Source organism: Talpa europaea (assembly GCF_964194135.1).
Source record: "Talpa europaea genome assembly, chromosome: 16".
Classification (NCBI taxonomy): Eukaryota; Metazoa; Chordata; class Mammalia; order Eulipotyphla; family Talpidae; genus Talpa; species Talpa europaea.
In genome coordinates this window covers 14,326,809-14,348,198 of record NC_140084.1, presented here as the reverse complement: position 1 = coordinate 14,348,198, position 21,390 = coordinate 14,326,809, and the positions used below count along the sequence as shown (strand labels likewise).

Sequence of the window (21,390 nt, the reverse complement as noted above, 5' to 3'; positions counted from 1 at the left end):
CGTTCCAGGCTGAATGGCCCGTTTTTTCCAACTCCAGAACCTCTGTGGGCCACCAGAGACCTGGACACTCGGTGCTGAGATTCTGTCGAGGAGGCAGACCCCCCTGATGGAGGGCAGAGGGTGTTGTGGCCAGTGTTGGAGAGGACAGAGCCCGAGAGAGGCTGCACTATCATCCAAGTGGAGGTGAGCCAGCCGAAGGGAAGAGGGAGGCCTAAGGGTTTCACCAGAGGTGGAGGTGAGTAAGGGGTTTGGGGGGGGCACATGAGAGAGCTAGGGAGGCAGCCCATAGCCATGCTGCAACCTGCCTCCTTTGTGGGCAGGCCTCAGGTCTTACCCTGTTGCCTAGGAAGCCAGGGATCAGCCAGAGACACCATCCCCCACCCTCGCCTCCCCACCCCATATTCAGGGTGGAGACAGAAGGTAAAAGCCAGAGGGTTGTTCCCAGCTCTGCCCAATCTGAGAGCTCCACCTCTCAGAGTCCGGTGAATGAGCCATTATGGGGAACTTGGTCCGCAGGGGCAGCTGGGGCCGCTGGGGGTGTGGAGTACTTAGGGGGATAACGAATGAAGAGCCGATCCTCCTCTTTCTTCACCCAGCGCAGGAGTTTGGTCACTACCAAGATGGCACCTGCCTTGGTCACCAAGGGGCTGAGGCAGGTATAGAGCTCAAATTTGGAAGTCACCTGGGGATGTGAGAGGAAAGAGAGTCAGTTGGGCTGGAGCTGGCCCTGCCCAATCCTGCCCACCCCTACCCAGCCCCATCCTGTCTCCTGTGTGAAGATGTACCTGGCTGCAGCTGCCACCTGGTGCTGGTACCTGAGTTAAAGCAGGTAAGCTGACATTACTGTGTCCCAGGTGGGCCAGAGGCTCTTAGCTGGATCAAGAGATCACCTGGAGACCTAATGGCTTCAACTGGGAGACCTTGGCTGTTGGGGGGGGGGGGGGTGTGTGTGCTGGCTGGGCCTCAGTTTGCTCATCACTAACTGAACATCAAGTGAGTAACGTTGTGTTCTAACCTCCACACACCTGTTTTCCTCACCTGTGGCCTGAGCAGAAGATGAAGATTAATTTCCTTTAGTCCTCAGAGCAACCCGAGACCAAACTTCACCAGTTGACCAGCACATTCCACACTGCCCCACGCTGCTGTCCCCTCGCTCCCTCTGCTCCAGCCACTCTAGCCTCTCATTGCTCTTCCTTAAAGGTAAGCAGGCTCCGTCCTGCTTCCCAGCATCTGCATGGTCCTCCACCTCTGCTAGGCATGCTCTTCCTCCAGATACCCACACGGCTACCTCCTCTCCCCATGTGGACACCATCGCCTCAGAGCAGCATCCCCCAAACTGGGCCTGCCATTTCTTGGCTTTGAACTGCCATTCTCTACTAAAAGGTTGACGGCTCCTTGGGAAAATGGCTAATTTCAAGATGAGCCGAGTAGAAGAGAAGCCTGGAATGGGGGATACTCAAGCAGGAATGGGGAATGTAAACAAAAGATGTGACATGAAAGCATTTTTAGCTCACTGGAGAAAAGGAAAATCCATGGGCCCATACTGCTATAAAAGTCAACAAGTAGAAAGTTCTTCCACACAGAGGAATTACAATCAGTAAGAGTAGAAGAAATGATGGAGTTAGAAAAATCACTGTTTGATAAACATCATAGTAGTAGCTGTTGGAGGCAAGAAACTTTAATGCATATGAAAATTAATGAGTGAAGAGATGATGAAAACAGAACACTGATCATCACCAAGAGACACAGTTAGAAAGAGGGAAAATGTAGATACTAACGTTGCAGTGAAGAAATCTGGCAGACATGCTCTTGAGCACTGAAGTCATCAACAAAGGCACACACTGACACTGTGGGCCTCTTTATGAGGCAGAGGGTGCAACAGCTCTTCTGTGGTATTCTTGCCAACACTGTACGACCTCAATTTAGTCATAAAATATTAGAAAAACCCAAGTGGAGGGACATTCTACAAACCAGCTGGCTGGTACCATGGTCTTGAAAAGTACCATGGTCTTTTAAGACAAAAAAAGGACTGAAGAATGTTCTAGAATAAGCAAGACAACCAATGGATCCAATATGTGATCCTGGACTGGGTTCTGGATTAGTCAAAGGGCATTGATGGGACAAGGATGAAATAGGAATAAAGTCTGTGGTTTAGATGTTATTGTACTGACAGTTTTGTACTGAGATGTTTTTTAAGTTCCTGTGCTTATGTAAGTATCTGGAGAAACCAGGTGAAGGACATACTTAGAGTGATTGTTTGTACTGTTTTCCAACTTCTTTGTAAATCTAAAGTTGCTTGAAAATGAAAGTTAAACAAAATTTTAAAGTCAAATCAAATCCCTGGCCTTGGACAATGCCTGATGTATTATAGGCAGGCAATACAGGGTTTAATAAATGTGCACTAAAAGGCATCTCCTGGGGGAAGGTGCTGTTTCCAGTGGGGTTACTGTCACCAAACTCCCTGAAGACTTCAACCTAACCTGTAGTAAACCTGTAGGAAGTGAGGATGGGTGCCATGAAGATGGAAAGAAATGCCAGGTAGAAGGCATGCCATGGGATCAAGCCCATGTGCCCCAGGAGTCTGGGGTCCATGAACTGGTACCAGCAGACCATGCATGGGACTCATAGGCAATCAGGCACAGCGAGGGCCATCAGTGGGGCCTCTTGAACATCAAAGACACTGTACCGGTTGCTAATGGGGGAACAGCAAACACTGAAGGATTGGAGAACTCATGCTTGATCTTTGCCGGTTTCAAAGACTGGCGTGTAATAGCAGGAACAGTGCTGGAGACAGAGCGGGGCCTAGGTGACGGCCTGGAATGCTGAGTGGAGGCTGTTATGTCTGGAGAGAACACGGTGGAGGGAAAGGAGGCTTGAAGTGGGGCATGAGCTCAGGACCCTACCCAACTCACCCAGGCCAACAGCGTCTCCTTCTCAGCCACGTGGTAAATGAGGCGCAGGGGCCGAGAGGTGCTGTGGAGGCGCGCGTGCAGGCGGTGGTACAGGTCTGACAGCCGCTGCCGCTCCTCCTCTCTGCTGTATGGGGCCTCCAGCTCAGGGCTGCAGTCGTGGAGGGAGGCAGGGGACAAACTCAGTCTAAGGCTTTCTTGGCTGCCCCATCTCCCCTCAGTCTGGAGATTTCAGTTAAGCTAGAGAGCTGAGCCTCCCCCATCAGACTTGGGGAGTCTCTGGTTGGATACCGAGTTTCCCCCTCAACTACAGAGTCCGTGACTCCTAGGTGCCTCCTCCCTGTGAGAATAGGGGATTCCTTCATGTTGGTGCTTGACCCTCCACCATCAGAGGCCCATTCTATTCGCCCTTTCTGGAGCGTGGCTGGTTCTCTCTCCCAAGTCATGTCTGGGAGATGCTGAACCTGCCAGTCAGAGAAGCCTTCCCGCCCCACCAATTGCCCGCAGGGTCAGAGCCCACCTGGTAAACTGGGGCAGCTGGCGGTGGTGGTCCGGGATATCCAGCGGCTTGTAGAGGAAGTGCCTGAGACCAGGCGCCCCCACGGCCTGCACACTGTAGGCAGGGGCATTGGTTGACAGGGCAGTAGAGAAACTGGCCGCCTCGGCCAGGGCACGCAGGGCACCAAGGGAGTGCATGCCCTCTTCTACCAGGCGCCGGCAGGTGGCCATGTCATGAAAGGCCTCAGGGTCAGTGCCAAGTAGCAGCAGGCAGACAGGCATGGCGTCCAGGCGGGCCACATAGGCATAGAAGAAACCATCTGGGTTGAAGCGGGGCAGGCACACAGGTGCCCAGGCCTCACCCGCCGCGAAGGCCGGTGCCCCCACCCAGTCCAGCAGCAACTGCAGGTCAGCTGGGTCCAGCCGGCACTCGGCCAGCACAGTCCGCTCCTGGGCAGCAGTCACCAGTCGCCCGCCAACTGCCAGCACCGACAGGGCCAGACCGGGTGCCGTGCAACGTCGGAGCAGTGCACCGAGGGCATCACGCAGTGTACGAGCGAGGGGCACGCAGCGCACGGCACCCAGGAGCAGGGCCCCTGGGTCCCGTTCCACACTGTCCAGAAGGCGGTCTAAAGTGCGCTCAGAGCCCGTCAGCAGGCGGCGGAGGTCGTAGTTCTGCTTGTGTGCGAAGATGCGGGCCACGCTCGCTCGAGTCAATGTGCTGACGATCTGGGCGTGCACCGCCAGCAGCTCCCCCCGCAGCTGGGCCGCTGACTGAGGCGTCCGGGACACGGCCACCAGCAGCAGTGGGCCCTGCTGCAGGAACACCAGCTTGTGGTCCTCTGGGTGAGGAAAAGGTGGGACGAAGTCAGGGGTAAGGTCTGGTGGGGCTCTTCTCCTAGCACACACACCCCTGATCTGAGCTGGCAGGGTCACTATGCACACTGGAGTAAGGACAAGGTGGGGGGCTCTGGATGTATATGGAGACAGGACAGGACAGTAAAAGAGTCAGATCAAATGCAGCATGGAGTAGGGGAAGAGGGAATGAGGACTGACACAGAGCTAGAAAGACCCTCAACTCAGCCACACAGCCATTAAAGTCATGTTCTCGGCCAACATGGAAGTTTCTACCCGGTCACTTAGATCCTGGTGAATTAATCATTTAGAACCCAGCAGGCCGATCAGCCAAATGGACCGCCTCCCACCAGTTGTCAGGTGAGCCACCCACATGCACTGACTCACCCCAGGCTGGCTGGCAAGGCCCTCAGGCAGACAGACACACAGACACACCTACAGCTGGCCAGCCAGTCAGCCATATTCCCCGGGTCTGCGTCCTGCCCCTGTGCTCACCGGCATAGATGGCGCGGATGGCATCGCCTGCACTCTGCACAAAGGACACGAGGGCTGTCATCACTCCCATGGTCGTCGACAGTGCCTCTACGCTGCCGTACCTCGAGTAGATGGGCTTGCCGGCCTCACTCAGCACAAACACGTGCTTCCGCTTGCTGCGCCAGTCCTCGTCACTGGGGTCCCCACCCTGGCCCCCAGAGCTGCTCTCTGGGTCACCCACGGAACTATTCTCAGGGGTGGCAGGATCCCAGAGACCACAGGTGTATGATGGAGCCTCGGGCGGGGACAGGGGTGACAGCAGGTCCGGTAGCGGATCCTTGGTCTCAGATCCTGAAAGGGAGCTTTGGTGGGTCATGTGCCCTAGGACCTACTAAATCCCTGCCAGCCCTCCCTGTGACCCTGCCAAAACACAGGCTTCATTGGCCCCCTGAAGCCCCCAAATTCCAATTTCTCGTCATCATTGACTCCTCTATGTTCCTATAAACCAATTATTACTCTCAATAACTGCCACTCCCAAGTCTTCAAAGCCTCCAAATGTTATTAGTATCTTCTCACCTCGTTTTAACTCTCTTGATATCTACTCACTCCTCAATGGTCGCCAATACATCTGTGAATATTTGATTCTTTGAATGCTCCCCCTTACTACCCTAGCCCCTAATTTCTTCTCACTGATGTCCACTGATCCCTAATGACCCCACTGGCTCTCTGGGTCACCCATGAAGATGACCACTGATTCTCCCAATGTCTGACATGAATATTCACTTAACACCCTGATCTTTAGGACTCGTCCTAACCTCCCATTTATTCCCTCTGTGATTCGCTGACATCCCAGAGACCCATACAACATTGCTACTTCCTGGGTCATCAGTGACCCTCCATGACTCCCCTGACCTCTATGTCCACTCCATCTCCACCAGTGACCACCATTAACCTCCATTAATATCTAAGACTTCCAATGCCCTCTAGCCCTCTACTGACTACTCTGTGCTCACCGATATCCACTCCCTCCCCTGGAGTAACCACCACAATATCCACCAACGCACAGGACTTTACTGGTCTCCACTGCCTTCCCCATGACCACCTTTTACATTCACCAATGAAACCCATAACTTCACTGGATCCCAAGGACATTTACTCCAGGCAGTGTTCACCGATGTGTTCACCGATGCCCCTCCCTGCCAAGAACAACTGTTATTACCAGTTGCCAACTATGTCTCAATGATTTTCCCATAAAACCCCAATGACCTCCTGTTTCCTCATTCTCTCATTGACAGCCAGACTTCCACATGTCTCCAATTACCAGTTACCTCCTCCTATTAACAGCCAACAATTCCCAAGTTCTCAAACAAACCCTCCCTACTACTTATTCTCAGCGATGTCCACTACTCTTCCCACAGACCCCTTAACATCCACTAGTTCCAAACTTTTCAGGGAGGACCAACTCCCCGCTGACTCCTATTGATTCTCTACTGAATACCTCTGCACATCCATCTGTCACTGTCCTCCAATTTTCCAAATAATCTCAGCGTTATTCACTGTCTCCCTGCCCAGGATCACCATTCTGCTTCCTAAAACTCCCCCCCACAACTCATCATTGGCTCCTCAATGATGTAGGTATTTTGAGTGCTCACTACCAACCCTCACCCCAATTTCCCACATCAATGACTAACCCCGGCCTTCAGACACTGACTTCTAAACAGCCCTCTTCTGTCCTGATTTTGTTTTGTTCATTCATCGAACCCAAACACCCCAAATCCAGTGCCCCATTTTGACTCCAAATAATCCTGTTTGACTCCATAGTGACCTAGTTTCACGCCAAGTCATCACTGACCCACAGTCACTCCCCTGACCTACAATCGATTCTATGTCCACTCCATCCATCTCCACCAGTGACCACCATTTACCTCCATTTACCTCCAAGACTAGGGACTTCTAAATAAGTCCCTAATTGGGCCTCCCCTGGTGGCACAGTGGTTGAGCGCTGGGCTGGGAAGCTGCCGGCAGCCTCTGCAGTGCCGGTTCCATCCCCGGCCTCTGGCAAGGGTCCCACATGGCACAGCAGACCTCTCCTGCCGCCCGCTGCTCCCCTCCGCAGTGTACTTCGTCAGTCTGCCTGTTCTGCTCCCCGCTCTGGCTCTGGTGAATCCTCTCACCCTCCCGCGCTTCTGACTGTACCCAGTGCTTCTATAAATAAATAAGTAAATCTTAAAAAAAAAAAAGTCCCTAGTGAACATCCAGTGACGTGCACTGATTTTCATTCCTCAGTGACTTAACGAACATGTGAGTCCACAGTGACTTCCTTCCTACTAAGCCTGCTATGAGTTCAGCTACTTCCCTGGGTCCCCAAAGACTCCTCACCAGCTCCCCATTCACTCCCCCAACAGTGACATGGCTTAGGGCTCCCCCCCAGCACCCTAGGGAGGGGAAGGTGTACCTGTTTCCTCCAGCCCCCCATTCTCGGGGTCCGGCGGGTCCTCGTGAACCCCTCCACCATCTCCAGCCTCCCCAGTGGGGAGCCGAGCGTCGTCCAAGTCCTCCGCGTCCCCGGGGTCTGGGGCAGCAGTGTCTCCTCCGGCCTCCATCTGCACATCCCTGTGGGGTGGGGAAATCGAGAGTGACCGGCGGCCAGAGAAACTCCTCAAAAGCCTTTCGGGAGCCCCCCGGGGTCCACGGCGGGGTTTCAACAGGGGCGCCCCAACACTTGCACCCTCCGACAACACTTCCCGAAAAGGGAGGCGCCTCGGGGCCTCCGGGCACGGAGACACACGAACCCCCGTTTCACGCCGCCTCCCCGCCGGCCAGAGCGCGCCCCTGCCCGCCGCCGGCGCGGGCGCCTCGCCTTCCGGGTGCGGCCGCGCTCGCGCCACACTTCCGGGTGCGACGCCGCCCCGAAGACGCTTCCGCTCGCGGCTCTCCCTTCTCGCCCGGCGGCGCCCTCCCCCCTCTGCCGCCGCGCGCCGGCGTTCCCTCACCGTTGGGACGGCTCGCGTCACTCCGGGAGCGACGTGGGCTCGGCTGGGGAACCCAGTCAGAGCCCCCGCGCGCCTCTCCACAGCCCGGGCTCGCCCGGCCCAAGCAGGCGAGCCGGGCCCACTCCCAGCGCAGGCGGCTGCCGGCTGGAAGGGGGCGCGGCACCGCTCAGCCAATCCCGAGTACGGACAGGGGCACGCCCCCGACCCGCCTGCGTCTCGGCTCTCCCAATAGCGTGCGTTTAATTTTCATAGTATCCGCCCATGTCTTGACTGACATCTCCTCACAGCCAATGGAAGGCTTCTGGCACTTCCCCTTTTGCGTAGGGTTTTTTTTTTTCTTTCAGTTGACGTCTTGATGGATAACCCTGCCCGACCAATAGACGTGCTCTGGCTGAATTGAGGACGCTTCGACCCTCCCTTTTCCAGCAGAAAAGGCGGGGCCTCAAGGGAGGGACGGAAGAGCTGTGAAAGAGTCTGGCGGAGGGAATGCTTGACGGACAATCGTTTTGTCCAATAGGAGTGCCGTGCGCTGCCGGCTCGGCCCTAGTGGCTGGGTCGCCGAGGCGAGGGGCGGGCCGTTCTGAAGTAGGAAGTGCTGTGCTCAGTCTCTCGCGAAGGCGCGGCCGCCCCTGGAGAAAAGGCGGCGCGAGTCGTGGGCACCTTTGGGGCGCGAGGGAGTGAGTTTGCGAAGGCGACGTGAGGCGACCGGGGCCTCGTCCAGACCAGCCCAAGGCCGAGCTGACCTCATGGCCGAAGACCAGGCTGTGTGGACTGGCGGGCTGGTGTAAGCCTCGAAGCCCATCCCTGCCCTGTTGCTGCTGTCAGAATTCACCACAGATTTAGTGACTTAAACCAATACACATTTATTTTCTTACATTTCTGTAGGTTACACATTCAACGCGTGTGAAAAATCTCATCAGGTGAAAAATCAAGGTACTAGTGGGATTTTTTTTTAAAGATTTATTTATTTATGCATACAAAAACTGGGGTGCAGGCCAGAAGTGTGGGGGTTGAGAGGATTCAGCAGAGACAAAGTGGGGAGCAGAAGAGGCAGAATGACTGAAATACACTGCTGAGGGGAGCAGCGAGCTAGGCAGGAGAGGTCTGCCTCGCAGTGTGGGTTAGCTCCCTGGCAGGGGATCGAACTCATGCCCCCGTGGCTGGAGATAGCTTGATAGTGCTGAGACCTTAATCCCTGCGCCACCAGGGAGGCCCCGAGATGTGTTGTGTTTTGTGGAGGTTCCAGGGAAGAATCTGTTTCCATGCCTTTTCCTAGCTGCTTCGGTTTTTTGACATTCTGGAATCATAGTCACCTACCTCCAGTGCCAGAGCTGGCAAAATTGCATCTCTTGGAACGTTCTTCTGTAGTCAAATTTACTTTTCTGAATGAGAACTAAGAAGGGTTTTCCACTTTCCAAGACCCGCATGATTACATTGGGTCTGTCCAGATAATCCAAAATAATCTCCTCAATTCCAATTCCTCCGTTTTGCTATGGAAGGTAACATTCGCAGGTCCTTGGGGTAGAAGGCATTGCTCTAACTATCTGCTCTAGATTAAATTAGCCCCCATGCACATATTGATGTGGGGTGGCATTTGGACATAAAGTCTTTGGAAGGGAATTACATTTAGAGCTTCATGAGGGTGGGTCTTCATGGTGGGATTAGTGGCTTTATGAGAAGAGACCAGAGAACTCTCTGCCCTCTGAGTGTACAGCCACAAAGTAGTGGCTGCAAATCAGAAAGTAGTCCTTCACCAGACACCAAATCTACCTCCATCTTGATGTGGACTGCAGAACTGTGAGATATGCCTGTTTTTTAGAACCCTGGTCTATGCTATTTTTCTGTGGCAGCTTGAACTGACTAGAACACTGATGTAACACTCAGTCCCATGTCACATTCTAACCTCTTCTTATAGACAATGTAGGCAACCGAAGGGTACTTGAGTTGATTTACCTGACTTCTAAGGAGGATAGCTGTTGACATCCAATGGTGAACATCTCAGGAAGAAATTCCCCAGGTAGGGTAAGTTGATCACACTTCAGACTCTGCAATTCTAGACATGACTTACTAACTCTGGGGAAATCCAATTCTGATTCTGCAGATGCCTACACCTGAGCCCCCAGCCACTCATCACTGACCCGACATGTGCCCATCAGTGTCTCCATACTCCACTGACATTAACCCCCAAACCCACTCATTTATTCCACAACCCCAGTTCCATGACTATTGAGGTTTATGGTGAAGGCCGCAGGTGGACCCAGAAAAAAGCCTTCAGAGACCCCATCATCTTTGCTTAAATAGTGATGGAGGACTATGGGTGCCTTCGTGGTGGGAGTGGCTGGTGATACACACTTGACAAGACATGACCCCATGCCTCTGAATCACATACTGTACTGTAAAACAGTATTACCTCAGAAAAAGGACTGTTGTCCTTCTTCAAAATGACCAGTAGGTGGCAGAAAAATCCTTGATTTTGATAGCCAACTGCTCCAAAGATTGTGGAGCTTTGAGAAACTAGAGTTTTCTGGAGGAGGCCAGTTCATCTGCCTGGTGAGTACTGAAATTGAGAGATCGCTGAAATCTCAACAAATTCCCCAACAAGCTGTTTTCTTCTTAGCCCACCACTGTGACGCCCACCCCATTTCACTACACCTGTAGGCAGTCTTGCGATTACCTCACCCTTCTCTTGAAAAATCCATTAGGAAGAAATAATCCGCTTTGACAACTGTTGTGCTATCTCATGGTTCCTACTAGCTTTCCTACATTGCCATAGAGATTATTTCGCAATTTAAAGTGATGACTCTCTAAAGGCCACAGTAGTATATGTAATATTTTTGGACAAGGAAAGGATTTATCTGCCTCTGAAATTGTCAATGGAGGAACCCTGTATTCCTAGTAATAAAAGAAAGAGCTGTTGTCTATCAGGCTCTCAGTATGTGCCAGGCAATGTACTAAGCACTTTTATTTTTTTTTAAGATTTACTTATTTATACAAGAACTGGGGTACAGGCCAGAGACGCGGAGGGCGAGAGAATTCATCAGAGACAGAGCGGGGAGCAGAATAGTCAGGTGGACTGAAGACACTGCTGAGGGGAGTCATGACATGTGGGTATCTCCCTGGCCGGCCGGGAATCAAACCCACGCTGCAGAGGCTGTGGGCAGCTTCACAGCACTGCGCTCAACCTACTGCGCCACCAGGGAGGCGGCCGGGAATCAAACCCTGGCCGGCCGGGAATCAAACCCACGCTGCAGAGGCTGTGGGCAGCTTCACAGCGCTGCGCTCAACCTACTGCGCCACCAGGGAGGTCCCCTGTACTAAGCACTTTTAACTGGCAAATTTAACCTTCATGAAAGGCCTTGAAAGTGATAGCTAGAAAGTGATGGCTAGTTGGCATTATCAACTAAGAAGTACACTGGTGGCCCAAAAATTCAATTAATTCACTCGAGGTCATGCCATTAGAAAAATGCTCATGACCGTTTCTTGTATCTGTACATAGTACATGCTATTAGCAATCTTATGCTTGGCATTAGCATTTTGTGGTGGGGGTTTTGTGATTCTGATGGAAAGTTATTGTGCCCATTGTCTTGTGACACAGGTTCCAGAATCCTCTCATGACTAGGTCTCTGTTACCTTGAGTCAGTGTGACTATAGATGAGCTCTTTTTTTTTTTTTTAATTGTTATTATTTATGCATACAAGAACTGGGGTGTAGGCCAGAGATGTGGGGGCTGAGAGGATTCCCCAGAGACAGAGTGGGGAACAGAACAGGCAGATGTACTGAAATACACTGCTGAGGGGGGCAGCAGGCGAGACAGGAGAGGTCTGCACGCCATGTGGGTCAGCTCCCTGGCTATGGATCAAACTCATGCTGCAGTGGCTGGTGGTAGCTTCATAGTGCTGAGACTTTAACCACTGCATCACAGGGAGCAGATGAGCTCTTAAGGGAGCCTTGTGACAATATAAAGGCTGATCTTAGCTGAATATTTTAAACCAGATCTGGCCTGCCAGCTCCAGGTTCCATGATCCTCTTTAGTGCAATGGAGTCATGAAATCCCTTCTCCCTGCTACCAGGCACCAATTCAAGACTATTCTGTTTCTTCCTTCCAGGCAAAACATCACTCAATTCTTCCCATCTATTGTGTTTCTATAGTGGTATAACTTAATGCTCAAGAACAGGGTGATCAGCTCAGCATCAGCTGCCCTGGGGTAGCGCAGGCTTTGCCAGAGATATGGTGTGTTGTGTCCTGTACCTGCAGGCAGCCTCCTATGCACTGCCCCATTTCCAAGAACTCACTTTGGTGAGTGGGATTCTTAGAAGTAAGAGAAGCCAAGTCTAATGCACTCCTTATAAAGGGAGTCAAGAACTCAAGGTGTGGCGCCTTCCTGGTGGCACAGGGATTAACATCTCAGTGCTTTCAAGCTATCACCAGCTACTGCAGCACGAGTTCTATCCCTGGCCAGGGGGCTACCCACAAGGCACAACAGATCTCTCCTGTCTTGCCCACTGCTCCCCTGAGCAGTGTGTTTCCATAGATCTGCCTGTTCTGCTCCCCACTCTGTCTCTGGTGAATCCTTTCACCCCCTCCTACACCCCAGTTCTTGTATGCGTAAATCAATAAAACAAATATTAAAAAAGAAAAAGGACTCAGGGTGCATCCCACAGCACATGGAATGGAAGCTGCTGGACTTCCAGAGGCATGGAATCAGAACGTGGAAAGCCCCTAAGTGTCTCCATCTCTGCCTCCTGCCTGTATTCCTCTGTGTGTTTTTGGTATAAATAATTTCTCTGTCTCTCCACATCTCTCTCTCTCTGTTGTCTGTTTCTCAGTGCCCAGATCTTCCTGTTGCTGAATAAAAACCCTACCCACACAAAAACTCTAAAATTCCCAGGTTTTGTGTCAGTCACCCAGGAAAATCTGACTCGTTGGCCCCAGTTCTAAGTTCCTCAGCAAATTCCTAATGCGGTAAATTCTGGGACTTGCCTGGGACACAAACGTGGTGTCTGGGGGCCATTCCCTGCTGTGTGAGGGAGAGGGGCACCCAGCTAAAGATAGAGCACCATCATAGTTGTTCCTTCTTTGATTCAGGACACTGTGTTCCCAGGGTTGCCCATCCATGGCCGATTTCACTCCCTACCTAGGGTGTCCTGAGGCCCTCGGGCCGGATTCCTTTACACCATAGAGTGGACAGAGTGTCCTGATCTTTCGGGTTTGATTTCTGTCTTCATGAGTTGTTCTGAATAGCAATAAATTATAGTTTAGATTAGATGTAACATGGAGTGTGGAAAAGAGTCCATCTAGGAGGGGAAAGAGGGCATCTTGATGTCTACAAAACAGAATTCTAGCATGCGTAAAGGGTGTGTATGAATTCTCTGAACCATCTTGGCACCTTTTTTGGTCAACCCAGTTATTCCAAAATTGAAAAAAAATCAACACATGAGGCCTCCCCTGGTGGCGCAGCAGTTGAGCACTGGGCTGCGAAGATGCCCGCAGCCTCTGCAGCACCGGTTCAATCCATGGCCACCGGGCGAGGGTCCCACATGGCGCGACAGACCTCTCCTGCCGTGCCCGCTGCTCCCCTCAGCAGTGTATTTCATTAGTCTGTCTGTAATGTTCCCTCCTCTTGCTCTGGTGAATTCTCTCACCCTCCCGTGCTTCTGACTGTACTCAGTGCTTATATAAATAAATAAATAAATCTTAAAAAAAAAAATCAACACATGAAGGGGGAAGAGACTGTCTTTGGAAGGACTCTGAAAAGATTTTTGAGTTGATAAACTACGTTCAAAGGAAAATTTTGATCATTTTCTCCATGCGTTCATTTTTCAGATGTCATTTTTTTTTTTTTACTTTAAAACTGTATATCTTCTATGATCCCCAATGATGTTTGCATCAAGATATACAGTTTTAAATTTTTGGAGTGTCTTGGCACTTGATAAGGTGTTCTATTTTCAAGCAGTCAAATGATGTTTTCCTGCCTACTTTGTGCCTTTTGTGCTAAAGTCCTAGAGATACTCGCTTTCGTACTCTTGTCAAAGCTTTCAACCTTCCTATTCTCAGAACTTTTATCTGAAAAGGAATGACTTTTATATTTGCAAAGGGGTTTTGATTCTGCTGGAACAGGACCATCCTTTCTCCCTTAACCAGTGATTTTGGAGTTCTGCAAATCATCGAGGCAGGTTCAGAGCATTCAGGTGGAGTCTGGTCCCTAGTTTCTTGGAATTTATCTCTTTTTCTGGGCCCAGAGCTCTTGCATAGATGGGAAAAAATGCCAGGAACTCTGGCATCAGGACTGGGGTCAGGCATGCTGTTGGTGGATGTATGTAAGAGATCAAGCATGATTGAAGAATTGCAGGATAAAGCGAACCACTGGTCACCAGGCTAGGATTTGTCAGTTGGGAATAATTTTTGGAAATTTTATTGATGCAGACACTACTGCAGAAAGTGAATGAGATTAAAGACTACAATGAATGTGCTCCAAACTAGTTCAGCTCTGTTAGCCTGAGCTAGAACAAGAGGCAGAATATTAAACCACTGAGACCCCGGTTCAATGATTGTAGTAAAATCCTTGGAGTCCTGGGCAAGGATTATCACTGTCCTGGGGCTCGGGCCCACTTACAGTAACCTTTTTTGGGGACACATGTGTAGAACAAGCTTTTGTCTCCTTCCCATATTCTGTAGTTACAGTTTCTCTGCTTCCACACACACTCATTAGTATCAGGCTCAGGGCAGCCGCGCCGGCAGAGGAGACAGGGGCGGATCTGGAGGTGAGGCAGACGGGGCGACTCATTGCCACTTCCCTTCCACCTCCCATACCCCCATCCTAAAAAGACCCCAGCAATAGGGTCTGAATCCAATGAGAGTCTGAAGGGACTGGTGAGAGGGGGTGGGGGAGGCTGGCAGGGAATAGGGAGAAGATGAGGGAGCCAGGAGGCAGGGGAAGAGGAGAAAGGTCCAGAGACTGGAAAATAAGATAGAGCAGCATGGAAGGCTTCTCACTTCACACTTGCATCCTTTCCGGTACTTCCCCATGAAGCCTAGTTGCTGCTCTGCGGTGAGCCGGTCCCAGGGATACACCATATGGCATCTAGTGAAGCGCATCTGGAAGTTCCTCAGGTAGCCTGTGAGGCCCAGAGAGTATGTCGGGATGCATTTCCCCCAACAGGACCTGCCAAGGCCCCAAGGTCATTATCCCCAGAGGGTCTGGCGACTCACAACTCTGTGCTGATAAGTACAGTCTCAGCCATGGGTGACCTTCCCACATTTCCCTAGGAAGCTTCTGTCAGATGGTGGAGAAAGATGCTTGGTGCTCTGGAGTGCTAGCTTGGCAAGTCAAGGGGTGCTTTGAGTAGGGGGGGACTCAAGTGCAGAAGGGGGTACTCACCTGCAAAAATTAACCCTGACTGTTGAGAATCCCATGCCTCATATGCACACTTTTCCCATTTGAGGGGTGTGTATATGTCCGTGTAATTTTGGAGATTCTTGGGGCCCTTGAGTACCTGTGATGGGAAAGAGAGGCCAAGATCTTCCGTTTCCACAGAAATCACTGGGCTCCAGAGACCACCCCTCTCCCTCAGTAAGAATAGACTGTAGGGTCTTGCATTTTATGAGGGAAGGGAGGAATAAAGAAGGTCTTCAGTTTACCTCAGTGACATTGATTTTGAGACCACGTCTTATCTTGGTGTTGTTTCCAGGTCCTGTTATATTGGCTCTTATGACTGGGTAGAGGAGGAAGTGGGTCAGGGGTACATAGGGGTACATACCTGCATTCAGGTAAGATTTCCCCCATCTTAAGTCTCCTGGAGGCATTGTTCAGATCTCTCACATCACCAGAGTTCCCCCAACCCCTGATTTCTACACCCTTTGGTGAGACCTCCTCCTTGGTGGTGATGGCTGTGGTGTCTCTCTAGACTCACCAAAGTCTGAAATGCAGTAATATGTCTGAGGATGATCCAGTTTACATAAACAAGCCTCACAGGGTGTTGACAGAGCCAGGACCAAAGGAAAGACCAGCAGGAATGAGGGATTCATGCTGGGCCCTGGAGGACATGGGCCTGAATTAAATGACAAACTTTTTCTAGCCCAGCAACCCTCCCCCAACCCTTCCCCTTACCATTCACCTCTAGACAGAAATTGGGCTGACTTTGGAAGACGATCTATCCCTTTAATGTCTAGCTGTTATAGAGCTGCCCCGATTTGGAAGGGGTTCCTGGCTGTGGGTCCTCACCCGCGCGCTTTAAAGGGACTTATGAATACTCCACTACAGACGCACACAAAAGGTTAATAAAAGGTTTATTTACAAGGGAAAAGGAAATAAGGAAAATGTACAACTCAGGGAGAAAATAGGGAAATAAAGTCTTTAATGCGTCCTACCCGATCCGCCGACCTGGAAACCCAAAGTCACTCTCAGAGCTGGCCGGACGCTGTGAGCTGGTGGAGAGCCAAAATGGGGGATCCCCAAAGCCCACGTGTCTGCCTTTATATCCACCTGGCTGCTTAACCCCACCCTCAGGTCCCAGCCACCTTCCCTTTGGTGGTGATGGGATTTGGAGTTCCCAGTGTCTTTGGCTTTGGCCTGGGGTGGGGGTGGAGTCCACAAAGCCTGTATGGAATTAGCTTTAGGACATCCTTTTCCCCCTAACATAGGGACCTGAAAAAGATCAGGTCCACCTCTCATGATCTTGTGGGCCAGATGCACACAGTCTGGACCCCACATGGAACATGCCTTACCTCTGTCTGAGTGGAGATGTAGCTCAGCTTCTGCAGAGCACCCAGCACCATGGAGATTAAATAGTCTTTGGGCATTTTCTTCTCACCCTGAGGCGTGTCTGTCAGGGAGTTTCACTCACATAACTGGGTGTACCGGTCCCTTTGAGTTGTTTTTCTCTTATCTGCATTTCCCTTTCATCCTCCAAGTGTATCATTCTGGCAGGTGTGGTCTGAATATTGGTGCACTTACCACCAGGGATCTTTCTCTGTGTGGTTATTCTTAGAGCCACCAATTCTACCCATTCCTGGACTGTATAATGGGCTGAACTGTGTCCCCCTAAAATTCATATGTAGAAGTTCTAAATCCTCAGAATGTGACCATGTGTAGAGATAGGGATGAGGTTATTAGGATGAGCCCCAGGGATTAGCACAGAGACACACACACAGATGTCTCTGTGAAGATGTAAGGAGGAGAGCATCGTCTACCAGCTGGAAGAGAAAGGGAACCACCAATCAAATGAAATCTTTCCTGTTTCCTGCTAAAAGAGTCATAGGTCTGGTGCAGTAAATAATGCAAAGTAAATGCAAACAAGTTTTGCCTCTCTAAAGCCTATCTAGATGAGATTACCTAAAGGAGGTTACATTTTAACAAGGCCAGAGAGCCACCAGGCTGATTGATCTCCCAGGGCATCCTTGAATACCTGTCTTCTGTCACAAACTTCTGTGCTTACTGACTGATGTTATCAGTGTAAGGTGGTTATGTGTAAAAGAAACCCTTTGTCCCTAGACTGGTGCTCAGACCTTACAGGGCTACCCAGGTCTGGGACCTCATGCATGAGTAATAAAGCATCTCCTGACCTCACCTTTCCTGAAGTACCGCTTGTTCTTCCCCTGCCTGGGTAAAAGGCTAGAATTTATTTCTGCAACAAAAGGATACTCTCAGAAGAAAGTAAGTTTGGCCTTGAATTTCTAGCCTCCAGAACTGTGAGGAAATAGTTTTCTATTGTCCAAATCACCTAGTCTATTGTACTTTGTTATGAGAGCTCTAGAAAACTAACATTCCCTTGCAATATCTAAATATATGTTTAAATATGTAAGTATATACTTCTGTGTGTATATATATATATATATATATATATATATATATATATATAAATGATACTGGAATTGTCAGGCCTAGTCTCTCAGCCAGGAACGGATTCCAGGCTGCAGGGCAGCACTGAGCCCCGGCCACTAGACCCCCACGGGTTGGTGTCTCACGAAGCCGCAGCAGGAACTTCGCAGACGCTCAGGCAAGCAAGCGAGCAAAGGCAGGTTTGTTTAGAAGAAAAAGTTTATTGAGGAGAAAAAGAACAGAAATAAAGTGGGACTCCCAGGCCAGGGAACCAGGCCTGGGAGGGGCAAGGAAGCCAAAGTGGAGTCATGTCTCAGGGAATATAGACCTTTTTTCCCTCATTATTCTAAAGCTGCCCCAGTCTCTTTGTGATTGGTCAGTTCTCGGCTGTCTCACTCAATTTGCTACTGAGTGGGGATCTTCACATTCCTTATCCAACAGCTTTCTCTTTCCCCATTTGTTGCATCTTTAAATTTATGGCCCAGTCTTCTGGATGGGCATCCCTGCATTGAAGTTAAACAGCTGCCCTTCTAATGTGACCATAAATTAAACCACTCTCCATCTCTCCAATCTCCGCCTCCCTTTACCACCTGAAGGAAACCAGGACCAGCATTAACAATGTTGTCCTTGGTCCTGGCATGTTTGTTTTTTCTAGTGGAATGGGTTACTTTCCCTTGCTTGTCCTTATCTCTGAAGCCTCCCTAAATTTTTCAAAGGTCCCCTCCTGCACTATCACCTAAAACTGCCTAATAACCCTAGCTTGCCCTGTCTCATATATATGTAGGGCCTTTGCACAATTTAAATTTGCATTACAATATGGAGAAGACAAAATTACTGCCAACAATACCTCTGCCAAACAAGTCTTACTCAGTCACCAAACTGAATTTTTTTAAATTCTTTTTTTTAAAGATTGATTTATTTATCTTGCATACAAGATCTGGGGTATAGGCCAGAGGTGTGGGGGAAGGTGAGAGGATTCACCAGAGACAGAATGGGGAGCAGAACAAGTGGATTCATGAAATACACTGCTGAGGGGAGCAGCGGGCAAGACAGAAGAGGTCTGCCACGCCATTTGTGACTTAGCTCCCTGGCCTGGCCGGGCATCAAACCTAGGCTGCAGTAGTGATAGCTCTGTAAACCCCTAGGCCACCAGGGAGGCCCTAAAGTCCTCATTTTTTATACAGTTCTGTAATACTCCAGCGGTTACCCAATCACTTCCTGATAATTAGTCCTTGCAATAGTTTTCTGTTGTTTGCTTATATATAGTATTTCAATGAATAGATATGTGGATACATCTTCTCTTATATTTGAAAATGTGTCTTTGAAAGTGATTTCTAGAAATAGAATTGGGTTTAGTGCCCTTAGCAGACCTAATGCTCTTATGGTCACCAACACAAGGAAGGTCACTTTGGGCTGGTCAGCCAGGGGTGTGATATGGTCAACCACATTGGGTGCCACACTGTTACAGGGCTCAGGGTGACCTACAGGTCACTCAGACTTGGCCTTGACCGTGGTGTCTCTATCCATCTAGTGAGCTGTTATTGGCTGACAGTGCCCTCCATCTTTAGTGGCCAATATTTGGCAAAGTCTCTCTGATGCAATGTGGGGGACCAGGTGGAGCCTGGTGAAAGTCCAGTGGTGAGGCTTCTAGCTAGTCATGCTTCTACTGGGCTCTCAGTAAGTTGAGGCGCTCAGCCATTTGGGAATGGAGAATGTCCAGGTCTTCAAGATCACTAACAACAGAGTTGACTTTGTGATCTACAAGCTATATATATTTTTGCCATATTTATTTTTTTTCACATATATTTGTTATCACCCACAGTTCGAACTAACAGCTCTCTCCCGTATACCTTAGGAATTTCCTAAGAGTGGACAGTGGCCCAGGCATCTCTTATTATGTTAATAAAGGTAACTTTTAGGGCAAACACCTGGGGGCTGATTGCCAAGGGAACCAACTTATTGGAGGGTTAAAACTTCCAGTCCCACCCCCTGGCCTCTGGGGAGGGAGAGAGGCTGCAATTTGAATCTTTTGCACAGGGCCAATGATTTAATGAGTGTAGGCACCTTAAAAACCCCAAAGGAGGGGCTTCAGGGAACTTCCCAGTCCGTGGAAGCAGGAAAAGCTGAGAATGGTTCCCCGGAGTGAATGGAGTGGACGTGGGACCTCCATGCCCTTTCTCCATCTGAGCCCTAGGTCTCTCTTCCATCTGGCCATTCCCGAAGGAGAGCCTTGTAATAAATCAGTCAGCTAGTGAGTAAATAGGTTTCCTGACTTCTGGGAGCCACTCTGGTAAATGAATGTGCCCCGAGGACGCTCTGATTTAGGGCCTGTAGATCAGAAGCCCAGGTAACTGCTTGGGCTTGCAACTTGCATGGGCAGTGGAGGGCGGTCTGGGTCTGGGGACACCGAAGGGGTTTTTCCTGTGGGTCTGCTGCTGGCTCCGGGTAGTTGGCTTCAGAATTGGGCTGAACTGAAGTGACTCCTTCCACAGCCAGCGGGTGTCCAAGAATTGCTATTGATATGGGGAAAAGTTCCCCACATCCCTTTAAATTGCCAGGATCCCTCCATGCCTCCAAATACTGTTTCAAAATACTTGTTCCAAGAGAAGTGGGAGGTGGTGGCTGTAGTTGTTGGGTGATTGTCACCACAGAAAAGGCCCTGAGCAGTCTGTGGGCCTGGGGGAGGGTGGTCCGGTGACCTTCACTGGCCTGTGTTTATATCTTAGGAATGGGCCTTTCTAAGTTCAAGCAAGGACACTTAATAGAATGAGTTGGAGGGTCAGGTGCTCTGGGCTGTGCTTTAGGGATTGGGAAGCAGGACAAACGCCTTTTTTACCTCAGGGTTGTGGTTTTGGTGAGTTCCAACGTGAGAGTGAGACTCAGGTCTGTAAATTAGGGTGGGGGATGTCTTGGGAATGCAGTAGGAAGGGAGATGGACAGGGTTTCATTTGAAGAATGTATTAGTAGGAATTGAATACTCTAGGATTAATTTTATCATAATAACAGTCATTTTCTCTTTAATGTACGTGTGGGCAAGCAATCTAATTAAAATCGTTTTAGTGCAGTTTAATTAGAAGAATTGAAGAGAAAGGAAGTGCACAGCGTCCTCAATATTTTTAATTAATTAAGCTTTGTATTTTCTGTACTTTCTCAATAATATAGCATCCAAACGGTGTAAAATTTTTATCTTTTGGGAGTGCTTTAGATTGGGATTTGCATGAAACCAACAGCCGAAATTTTCACGGACAATAAATTTGTGCTATTTTAATTTATTCCTACTACTTATACTACTAACTACCTTCATGACTATACAAACACTGCCACCATAGTACTACCCCTTTGGATACGAAAGGATTAATTTGGGGCACACATTTAATTTAGAACTATTTCAAGAAAGGGATAATCAGTTCATTGTTTTCTCAACTTGATTGCATAAAATATTCACTATTATCTCAGCCTGACTTTATTTTCTCACCTTGCCTTTGGAATTGCGGAAGTATTTTCTGTTAATTAGTAAAAGATATTTTTGTAACACTTCCTGCTTTTTTTTCGGTAGAGAAGTTCATTGCTTTTGCCAAGGTTGTGTGAATGTTCCAGTTCGTTTTCCTCTAGAAGTTGTAGGCATAAACTTCTATGTGTTTACCTATGCTCTAGTTCAAGTTAATTTTTGAGAGTGGTCTGGGGAGAGCATCACATTTAATTTCCCACATAGCATCAATTGTTAGGCATAATTTCTTGAAAAGACCCATTTGGCATCTTCATTGACAGTCGACCCAACCAACCTGCATGGGTTTGTTCCTGAATATTTTCCCCCATTATCTCCATAACGATCTCAAGATAAAA

At 49.6% G+C, this 21,390-nt stretch overlaps 2 protein-coding genes across 4 annotated transcripts; both read right to left on the bottom strand.

The window, feature by feature from the left end:
• Nucleotides 1-472: 472 nt before the first annotated feature.
• MON1B (MON1 homolog B, secretory trafficking associated) lies at nucleotides 473-7,339 on the bottom strand (the record flags this gene model as incomplete). 3 transcript variants are annotated; one of them, XM_084257901.1, is made up of 5 exons in its annotated part: nucleotides 473-682; nucleotides 2,913-3,060; nucleotides 3,430-4,249; nucleotides 4,698-5,087; nucleotides 7,192-7,339. In XM_084257901.1, the coding sequence occupies 5 exons, from the start codon at nucleotides 7,337-7,339 to the stop codon at nucleotides 473-475; spliced, it is 1,716 nt and encodes a 571-aa protein (XP_084114027.1). The 3 variants fall into 3 exon arrangements, with proteins under 3 accessions (XP_084114027.1, XP_084114028.1, XP_084114029.1); XM_084257902.1 differs by having other exon boundaries at nucleotides 4,758-5,087; XM_084257903.1 differs by lacking the exon at nucleotides 4,698-5,087.
• A 6,975-nt stretch (nucleotides 7,340-14,314) lies between these two features.
• On the bottom strand, nucleotides 14,315-15,755 carry LOC311185944 (metalloproteinase inhibitor 1-like; the record flags this gene model as incomplete). Its single annotated transcript, XM_084256832.1, has 5 exons — nucleotides 14,315-14,547; nucleotides 14,687-14,892; nucleotides 15,159-15,223; nucleotides 15,369-15,442; nucleotides 15,641-15,755. 5 exons carry the CDS (start codon nucleotides 15,753-15,755, stop codon nucleotides 14,315-14,317), a joined length of 693 nt encoding a protein of 230 aa, XP_084112958.1.
• Nucleotides 15,756-21,390: the final 5,635 nt, after the last annotated feature.